At 41.0% G+C, this 10784-nt stretch overlaps 1 protein-coding gene across 2 annotated transcripts in view; it reads left to right on the top strand.

Annotated features, from left to right (window-relative positions):
• Positions 1-10189, top strand: part of LOC122529479 (protein C1orf194) — a 20830-nt gene extending 10641 nt beyond the window's left edge. Inside the window, exons 3-5 of one of the 2 annotated variants that reach the window (XM_043655645.1) lie at positions 2326-2546; positions 2723-2863; positions 9916-10189. In XM_043655645.1, the coding sequence (XP_043511580.1) occupies positions 2343-2546; positions 2723-2863; positions 9916-10116 (546 nt within the window). In that variant the 5' untranslated portion in view covers positions 2326-2342 and the 3' untranslated portion in view covers positions 10117-10189. Of the gene's footprint in view, positions 1-2325; positions 2547-2722; positions 2864-2973; positions 3526-9915 lie in introns of those variants that run through there. The other variant, XM_043655644.1, reaches the window with a different exon arrangement.
• Positions 10190-10784: the final 595 nt, after the last annotated feature.

The raw sequence follows: 10784 nt of genomic DNA, 5'->3' as shown, positions 1-10784 counted from the left end.
TTTTTTTTGCAAGGGAAAAAAGATATCGAAAGAGTTCGACTTTGACCGAGTTTTAAGTTTTCTTCTTACCCGATGCAAGATTGCATGGAATTTGTGAAAATTTGTCTAATGTACGATTATGTTCTGGTAGAAACGCTGAAACTACCGACAAATAAATAAGTAAATTCCATCAGAGTAAAAGAAGTATAAATTTCATTGAAGTAAAAGAAGCAGAAAATCTTTATAATGCAATAGAGTAGACAGGCGTTTATTTGTGTATTTTACAAAGAATCATTCGAGTCTCTAAAAATATACTGTCTTGTATCTACATCCAACAATAATAAATAAAATATCTGACAAAGATTATTGGTCATTTTGACCATTTTAATAATTCTAGTGTTAAATTAGCCTCTGAATTTTCATGTCCGAATATTTTGAGCAACATTTGTAACATAAAAATATAAATATTCATAGTATATATTCCCAGTATAAGTACAAATTGCAGATCGTTTTTCAGTGTTAAATACAGCGGTAATAGCGGAATACTGTAACATGCGAGTTCCCAAATTTCATGCTGACGCGATAAATCACAAAGAACGTTGAAACACAATGTGTCCGCGTCTTTGGCGGATGGTTGGAGAACATTTAAAATCGCATAACGCGTCCGACGCGCGCGCGTTGTCTGTGTACTAGCAAGAATTAAGGGAGGTAGAAGTGATAGGTAGCGGTGGCACGAGTCGACACGTGGCAGTGCCGCTTTGTACAAACAGCATTATGCACGCTCGTGCTAACATAAATTACTGCGGGTTTAATATCGGATGTCGACGTTGGCCATGGCCGACCACCTCCTGAGCAAAACACGTTAAATGCGGCCAGCCAGATCTCACACTGCCACGAAACGCCGGCTTCTTTCGAGCCTTTCCGATCGCAGGTGTCGACTGGATCATCGTCCCACGTACTCGCCGATAATTTTTCCGTTAAATCTCGTTTTACAAAAATTAAAATTTTCATATCCTGACTCGCGCGAGTACTTGGATGTGTTTCAACGTGGAAAATTCGGTGGATATTTCGGACATTATACGTCGTACGAAATTTCGTTCAGATTTTATTTCCATTGCAACGAAATGTGGAATGCACTGATTTAAAGATTTTTAACCCTTTACATTCCAAATTATTATTTCTTTTTTCTCTCTTGGCAATTTAACTGATGTTGAGTCACACTCGACAATCAAAGAAGTGCAAAAAGGGTTAAACCGTTGGATCCTTTTATTTTCAAATTCTTTGATCTTTCAGTTCTCGAATTTTTTGCGTCTTCAGATTTAGAGTCTTTGCGTTTTTTTTTTAATCCTTGAAATATGACAAAGATAATTTATGGTCTCCGTATTGTCCGTTTACTTTTCTTGAAATACGATAAAGATAATTTACGACAAATGGTAAATCTCCACATTTTCGAAGTCTTCTTTCACGCTCCGGCGTATTAACGCTCAAGGATTAGCATCCGGTTTCGAAAAGATCTGCTGTCAGGTCAGATCAGCCATCCTCGAAACATTTTACTCCGTGGAATTTCGATTCCGATCCAGATCCATTGATAAACGGGCGGCTTTAATTCATGCACGGCGGTCTGCATTCCGTCATTCTCCGTAGGGTGTCCACTTATCGAGGCCGTTTCATTCCGTTCTTTCGTTCATTCTCGCCTTCACAGTCGCTCAGGCTGCTTTCCAAGGGCGTCTCGTAAGACTCCCCAAAGTCGCTTACAAGCTCTTTCACGTTCAGGAGCCGTGAAAGAGCTTATTGTGAAATTTAACCGAGATTTTCCACGAATGCCGCCATTCATACACGACCGCATTTCTGTCTTCGTTTATATTCAACCAGTCAGCTGTTTGTGAACCCGCGAACACGATCCACTGAATATTTAAGTTCTTCCTTCCGTTCTGTGAGGATACGCCATGCTTTCCGAATGAGTTGCTGCAACAGCTCGCGATTGTATTCCAAACGCTTGTAAAATCTTTTTCTACGAAATGCAGCGTTAAGGATGCTGATGTCTACGTTTGCGACAAGCAAGTTCAAATTATTGTAAATTAAACAAAATTGGAAATTGGATAATTCGAAAAATTTGAAGATTAGAAAGTTTTGTAAATACGTTCGCGGAGGAAACTTACCTTTCCTCAATTACACCACCTTAGTTTCATAGCATAGTTCACTCTAATCGTGCAAACTCAATTCGTTTTACATATTATTTCAAAGTGTCTACTCTAACTAATTTCACGATGTAACACGCGACGTACAATAAGTAAAAGTTTCTTTTATATCTTGTGTATTTCGCTACAAACTTGGCGACGTTTATAGTTACAGGCGGTGTAGCGATGGCGGAGGTGACTTTTATTAGAAATCCCTACCCTCTGCCGGATGTAGTGCGCGAAGGAGTGTGGCTACAACAACCTGTACTAGGTAGTAAAGTTTCGCCGAAGGATAGAGACTGGAGTGCCAAGTTGAAGGCCCACGAACGTCTCTTCGCACATCACACGCTAAACAGTATACGCAGAGATAATAGACTTCAGAGATCACAGGTGAAACTATATACACGTTATAACCTAAAAGAAAAACCTCCGTTATTATTTTCGAATTTCAATTTTAATTTTAATTTTAACGACACGTAACACGTTAGTACAGTTAATTTTAAAGATGCATGATCTTACGAATTCCAAATTACAGAATTCTCTGTTAAATTTTACGAGCATTGCAGGTACCAGAGGACTCTCTAGATCTGGCTCTTACGACTGTATACGTTCACAGCAGAGACACACTGGTGCCGAAAAGCTACGTGCCGGTGCAGCCAGAAACTTTAGGACAGAGAACGTGGCGTGTTTTAAAAAATCAAATTGAGGTAAAACAGCGTCCATTTTGACAAATGTCTTTCCTTCTCCTTTCCATCTTCCTCGGCGAGACTTGAATTAATTTAAACGTCATTTTGGTGTTGGTTTTCGGTTGATTAAGGTTCACAAGACGCCGGACATTCCGGTGAGAAAAGATCCGATTTCGTTGCTTCTAAAGAGAGCGGAGTGTTATCGCGGCCCGGTGCCAGAGAGACGGGTCCATCCGAGTAGCGTGAAATTAAATATCTCCGGACCTCATTCGGTTCAATCTAATCCCGGATACAGTCGCAAAATCGACGGAACTTTTTACAATATTTAAACAGTATTTAAACACGGATCCGGCACGGTGTTTGAGATGAAAACCTGGCAGGCAGAGCTGTGCTAACAGTCGTATTTGAGGAAATTAAATCAACAATTTTATGATTATCATCGGTCAGCGCTGTCAGTCGCTTCTGTATGTTTATGAATACGCTTTCATATTCCAGTGCAATTCCCTCTGGTGAATCTACACTCGTTCGTGCTCGATTAGCAAAGTGCTTCGTTTAATAGTTGACTCTGTACAATTTTACCAGTGGGGAGTAAAAATCTCGAGAAACAATCGCATAATGTAACATTTAATTTTCGCATTTGCCATTTCGATGCTACTTATTTTATATACGCTATTTTTGTTAACTGCAATGGTGCAATAAAGAATTGCAAAATTTGGTAGACAACTTGGAATCGTGTTGTTCTTTGAGTTATCGTGAACAAGGATTTCTAACGTTGATCCTCCTGTTTCTTCTTGGATTCACTGAAATGTCAAAGACAGTTTCATGTTTTCTTCTCTTGAAATTATTTATTAATACATGGCACGTGTAATAGCAATTCTAACAACGAAGTCAGAGAAATGCTCTAAAACTTTTATGTCGTTGATAACCACTCTCTTAACGCTAGAACCACCAAAGTAGCCGAAAACAGAGATTGGAATGATTTTTGTAAAACATATCAATTATCGTATTACAAACCTTTTCCTATTCCTTGCATTCTAATTTCTTTGACTCGATTTTTATACTCTGGTTCTAGTGTTAATCAAAACACCCCCAAGCCCGATGGTATCTCTTCCAAACCTTGTCGACAAATTTGTTCGCTAGATGTCTCGCGACATCGTGATACGCAGTATCTCGGAAATCTTGGCAGCGATCTGTTCGCTGGCTCGAGTTTCGCCCCTTTAGACGTCGCTGTGACAAGAAGCGAGAGCGTGAGTCAGTGCACGGTGCGTTCTCACTGTCGGGCAACCAAAGGGACAGAATGTCCCATTACCCGGGTAATCCTTGTTTGTAATAAACCCTGCTGCCAAGGGGGGAGTGGTGGCCCACCCTCGCCGCATAACGTCGCGGAGGTGGAGTCATCTCTGTACGCATATGCTCCTCATGGAATATCATTTATGTTTCGCCCCGTGCACGGACGTTCTATCTTGGCCCCCGCGTTTGACCTGTTCAACCCCTCTGGCACCCTCTTCCAGCAGGCAGCCACTACCCTCCGGCCTCTGTCCTTATACATACGCCTAATCCGGCCATGATTGTCGCGACGACCGCCTCGTCACGAGAACTCCTCCTCGACCCCCGTGCAACCTTCCTCTCTGTTTTCTTTTTTTTTCTCTCTCCTCTTTCTTTATTTGGTCCTGCCACCATCCAACCCCGCTCGACCCCGTTATCTTTTTAACGACATTGGCAGGCGAATTGAAGGGAAACGAACCGCGAGATTATTGTCTCTCGCCAGTACTGGCGAAGAGATTTCGTCCACTAGAATCGGTGATCCACTGTGAGGTTTTGGGTACAAGTATTTCAAGTAGGGTGGAAAGGTTTGTAGTCTGTTTAATAATATTGTTACGTCGGTGATGAATTGTTTAAAATAATTGTTTGAAAGCAGATGATGGAATAGATTGATTGACTTGATTTAGATGAATCTTATAAATTTCGCGAGAGGAGAGATACCTATAAATATCTTTCTGTTGAGTAAGCGTAGCTTGCACCCTTGAGTAAACATTATTCGTCCACGACGAATCAAATAATTCCCCCTGTAGATTACATCACGTCGAATGTCTATCGACGTGGATTCCTTTTTCTTTCTCGGTTAGGGTAGCGTAGAGAAAGTGGCAAGAATAAGGGTGGAGCGATCCGAGACCGTGGTGGGTAACGAGCGAGGTAACCAGCCAATTACTTGGCTGAACGGTTTTATTTGTATTTAATTCTTATTTAATTTACTTTTTACGGCTGCCTTCGTCGGGTTCTCTCCCGTTAACGAAATGGAAGATTCTCTTCGTCGTTGCAAATTCACAGAACCGTGCCGTGGCTGCATCGAAAGTAATCAATTTTCGACGAGTGTAATAAACTGTCCGCCGCTCGAGTAATTTTCAGTTTACGAATATCTTAGGGAAGATTCGACAAGTTTGAAAAGTGGAGAATTTTATCAACAGTAGGTTGACAGATATACCTGTTCGCGTAGTAAGAAGAAAAAAAAAATGGTAAGTAGAAGTAGAAATTGGAAATGATTCTGTATGAATAAAATTTCGCTTTTTATATATTATAAAATCTGCAAAAATATGAATTTTCCATAACTATCTCAAGCCTGGTGTAAACGTCGGATGCTGCGATCATTGAGCGTGTTTGACGAATAAATGGCAACAGAAACAATGATCGATTTGCTATCTTGCCAATTCCTGCGCGCATACGTTTACTCGGAAGGAAATTCCGCGTAAAAGTCGCAGCAAAGTCTCATTGATCCCTCCGGGATGAAGTTGTTATTCCAGTGAACTTGTTACGTTATATTTATCAGCGCGGTGCACACTGCCACCACCCGTCAAGCTTTATCGTTCCTTTCGGTCCCATTTTTGCTCCCTTGACTTTATTCACCTACGTACTGTCAAGACAAAGCCGCAAACGACGGTATAAAGGACAGCCCAGAAATAGGCTGTATTAAACGAATGATGCGAGTGATTTTTCTTGACGTTTAGCATTCTACGAACGAAACCTGCGCGAAGAAAAATAATGGGCCGTTATTATTTGTGAATAGAAATCTCAGCCAGGGACACGTGTAACTTTGATCTTCGAAATTTACAGATAATTCTATAACTCTGCGAAATTTAAATAAAACACCATACCATATTTGTACGAAAGATTACGAAATATTCATCGATTTAGATATTACATTTTGAACGTGGACATTAGGTTAGAGGACAAGTTTTATTTTAATTACAATAGTTTTTACGCTTTTTATATAAAGATGTAAAATCATAGAAATTGAATCGAATCTGTTCGTTTTCGCTCGCGAGGACAAATACAAAAGGAGCTCGAAAGGTACGTGCTTAATCAAATAGCGGTTGGAAATTTACCCTGTGTTCCAGTCGATCTGGTTTCTCAGACCCTTTAATGCAGAGAGAAAGCCACCCTCTTTGCAGGAGGTCAGATCTATATGAATGGTAGCTTACGAAGCTTATTTTTTAATTTCTGTTCAATATGTTGCCACGCCGCGTCGAGTGTTTGTCCAACGTTTTAAAGTTATTTCAAGACGACTCGTCGCCAACGTCACACCCGCCCGGGGTTTCAGCTGCAATTGTCTTTTCTATTGGAACAGGGGGAGGCGAAATCACGGTCGCGTGATCCTGTGAGAACGCTCGATCCTTTCGTTTCTTTTATCGTATTGAACAAACACTATATCTACGTCGTGATTTTTGTTCTTAAAACACAACGTTGCCGCGAGATTCGCTCGCAGATTCGTTATACCTCGATTAACGAGCAAACCAAATTCGTCCGCTGAAATTTTCCATAAGAAGCTCGTCTGAATTTCCACTTCGTGTCAGCGACGAAGCAATCATCCCTTCACGCACCTCATAACGTTCTATTTCCGTTCTATTTCTGTGAATCGCCTTGCACAAAAAAGACGAAAGAAAGAAAAAAAGAACGGTTAGATATCGCTACTACTTCCTCTGCACACGGAGGCTTTTCTGTATCTTCGTTCCCTCGCGGGCGAAAGGAAGGGAACCGGATTAAAAAATGAAGCGACGAGAGAGGAAAACAGAAAAAAAAAAGAAAGAAGGAGCCTCTAAACGACGGTGGAAGGTCAAGCCCGAGATTACGAAAGGCTCGTGCGACGTTTGCTCGTTAATTAGGGAGTTCTAATTATAGTAAATGCGTGAGCAGAGGCAAGGTACGCGGAGATCGTGCCACGGCAGAAGCTCCGGGGATCAAAATGCAACCCTCCGCGAACGAGCCAAGATTACCTTCAAGGGTCCTCGCCGCCCCCTTCGCTAAGGCCAGGCCCAACCTGCAACGACGATGAGTCCTCTCTCTCTCTCTCTCTGTCTGTCTCTTCATTTTTCTCTCTCTCTCTCTCTTTCTATCTTTCTTTAGAGCTATTCCGTTCCCTAGTGCTCTGAGCCATTCTCTCAGACATCACCTAAAATAACACTAGCCTGGAACCACTCGCCGGGATAGATTTTACTGCTCGCTCTATAACAAATGGATTAGTATTTCGGTAGACGTTCGCTAATCTCTCCTTTCGTCATAAGCTTCAAGATTATTTCGATTATCGCGACTCGATTTCGGTTAATCATTACGCCTGCTAACTATTTAATTCAGCAGAAAAATAGTTCAGTTTGTGTTGCAAATTGCAGAGTTACGTTAGGTTGTCGAGAAATCGATTAAAAATTGTGAAAAAAATCAACTGCTCTGTTGCCCGCTAATATTTATTTCCGTTCAGAGATTAAATCGCTGTCAAATCAGCTTTCAAACTTCTGCTCAATGACAGCCACAACAACGTACAAAACCACCGGAGTGGTTTAATGAAAAACTTGTTTAATGAATTTATTTGTAATACGCCAGTACCAATTATTTAGACGCCGGTTCCGATCCGGACAAGGAACACACACCGGCGTAAATCAAATCGGGACACGTATTTTCGTTGCCCGAGGGTTAAACCAAGCAGCACGCTTAAGTAAACCTAAGCAAACACCATCTAAAACACGGGTTTCAGACGGGTAATCTCCATTATGCCCGCGGCACGTTTACTCGCGTCACGAAGAATTATTCTCTAATTGTAGGAAAAACACGTCTGTGTACAGATTAGAATTCGGTATACACAAACGGTTAGGATATACATTGTTCCGCGGGAGATTGGTTATTTGCAGGAAATTTTCAAGAATCTGCTTTATCCGTCGGGCCAATCCACTTACGACTTGCCGCAACGACGAGCAAATATATATTTTGCATCCATACGAGTGGAAAATGTGACAGTACGGACCGAATGCGTTGGGGCGCATTCCCCGACCCCCTTCGTGCGAAGATTCTGCAATGTCGTCACGTGGGAATTCGGACACGCGTTTCTGTTCCCCGTCGACCGATCCTTTCGTACCCCTATGTTGTAACTCAGACGGTCGCTGCTCTTTTTCTTTTTTTTTTTTTTTGCACTATGCTTGACGTTCGTAAGACATCGCAACGTTGAGAACGAGCATCTACTCTGAACGAGAAAAAATTCGAGGTGACGATTAGATTGTGGTTCTGTCGTGCAAATTGATATTTTCATCGGTGTAATTATTTTATTGCCGATATTTGTTTTTCTTTTTTTATGCTTGACGTTCGTAAGACATCGCAACGTTGAGAACGAGCATCTACTCTGAACGAGAAAAAAATTCGAGGTGATGATCAGATTGTGGTAGATAGTTCTGTCGTACAAATTGATATTTTCATCGGTATAATTATTTTATTGCCGATATTTGTTTTTTTTTTCCTCGAGTATGTGTTTTTTCCTGTACAAAAATTCGCATAAATGTTCATTCATACAAAGGAAGAATAATCTTCCTACATCCTGCACAGATCCTGAATTTTACTAAATTTAGTGAACTTCCATTTTCACGGTAGTTTAAAATTACACTTTTAGAAATTATACTTTTGGTACACTAGGATTTTATTTAGCAAACACGTCAAATACAATCGAACGTTCCCATATTTCCGCCCCTTTATTTCTCTACGGTTTTGACGTACGCGTCAAGTCAGACACGTGGAAAATATAGCGCAAACAGATATAATAGACCCACATGTAACAAATTTGATTGGAGAGAGAAAGAGAGAGAGAGAGAGAGAGAGAGAGAGAGCACGCGGCCAGCAATTACACCGCTAGGAAAGTGAGTGACGTTTACGTCAAGCTATCCCCGTTTATCCGGAGGGTTGCTGCCAGTTTCTTATCTGACGATTTCGTGCTCCGTGAAACAAATCAGGCTACGTTAATACATACGTGCCTCCATATCATGCGGAAAATGTGGAGGGATATGGACGGATAGAGATATAATTGTTGATCGTGACATATTGAATTTGAATAGGACGTATAGTTGTTTGAGTAACACGCTCGAATTATTGAATTACGACAAGCTGGCTGGTTAAACGGAAGAGAAATTAAAATTGTGCAAAGAAAACGGCGTCGCACGATGTTGATCGACGCTTTTAACGGCGTTAGTATAATTTGACGTGTAAAGATAATCTTCGTTCAATCAACTGAGATGTTTATAGTTTATAGAATCACGTGCGTGCCCATGGAACGACATTGCCCTTTACGAGCAATATCTATTAGTAAAAGCAATTTCAATACAAATGAAATCAGCGATACAATCTGTACTTAAAATAAAGTATCACAGCGTGTAATTACGCTTCTACGTCGTAAATCTATTTATATGCTTTAAACACAATATCTACATTTATCGTACTGGAATTTTACCCAACTTTTAATCGATTCGGGCGTTTCAGAATTTAATTTAATTCAACAACTATCGGTTTCTTTCTAAACAGTGGTAATTTATAGATCTGTAGATAATGGAGATAACGTTGAAAAGCGATCGATCCTCGGGGCAATCCACTTCCATTTTTTTTTTTCCCCGTGTCGGGGACAATAACAGTGCTCTTTTTAGGCACCTAGTTACGGATAGAATTTCACTCGCGAAATGTCGCTCGAGTACGCACGTGTATACCCTTTAGCGAGTCGTGTTTATGGTAATGCACGCGTGGACGCGTTACAAATACATTTTTTTTTTTTACAGGTTCACGGTGTTTACGGAACGTGCCGCAATAAACTTTGCCCGTTCACCAACTTACAATCCCCTCGCGCGTTTTACACACACGCAACTGCAAACCAAATGACAACGATCAGCGATAAGATTGCAAAACGTTCGATTGCACGATTAAAATGGCGGTCGAGTCGAACACGCGTGGCCACTGCAAATATATTAAGATTTCTTTAAGAAGAAAGAGAACTAGGTCTAGATCTAATGGCTCGGGACTTTGAAAGTAGCTAAAATGATTGAGAATTTTTATACGAAGATCGGTGGGGGGAGGGGGGAGGGGGGGAGGAACACGAATTTTTCAATCGGGGTGAAATTTTATCCGTGACAACCTTCGAGGGTTAAAGTTATATTTTCGTGTGACATTGCGAGACTCAAACTATCGAAACGACTTACAAGTTACATAAGATATTTTTCAATTTGTAATTTTCTCTTGTAACACGTCGAACTGTTAAGTTTCTTTCGTACTTCTTCGACCAGTATGAATGGTGTCGGATGAAGATGAGAAGAACCGAGGCAAACCGGGAACTTTTCGTGGAAAAAATGTTTGGAAGCTGACAAGATCGGCCATGTTTAATCGTTTCTCGTATTTGCGTAAACCGAAAAGAAGGCGATAGCGACCGGAGAAACCGCTCGCTTGCGTCTGAACAACACACGATAAGGTTTTATGGCCCGTCACTCATCGTCGAGACGAGCCGCGCGAGCCGAACCCGAATGAATTGATATCATTCAGCCGACTGACGTGAAATTCACTGCTAAACCAGAAATATCGAAAGACGTTTATTTCGTATTTATTAAGAGAGGAAAAAAGAAAATAAAAAATAAAGGGGAGAAAGAATGAAACGAAG

This window comes from Frieseomelitta varia, unplaced genomic scaffold (genome assembly GCF_011392965.1).
Source record: "Frieseomelitta varia isolate USP_RPSP 00005682 unplaced genomic scaffold, Fvar_1.2 scaffold_289, whole genome shotgun sequence".
NCBI classification, from domain to species: domain Eukaryota; kingdom Metazoa; phylum Arthropoda; class Insecta; order Hymenoptera; family Apidae; genus Frieseomelitta; species Frieseomelitta varia.
This window is presented reverse-complemented; position numbering and strand designations above follow the sequence as displayed.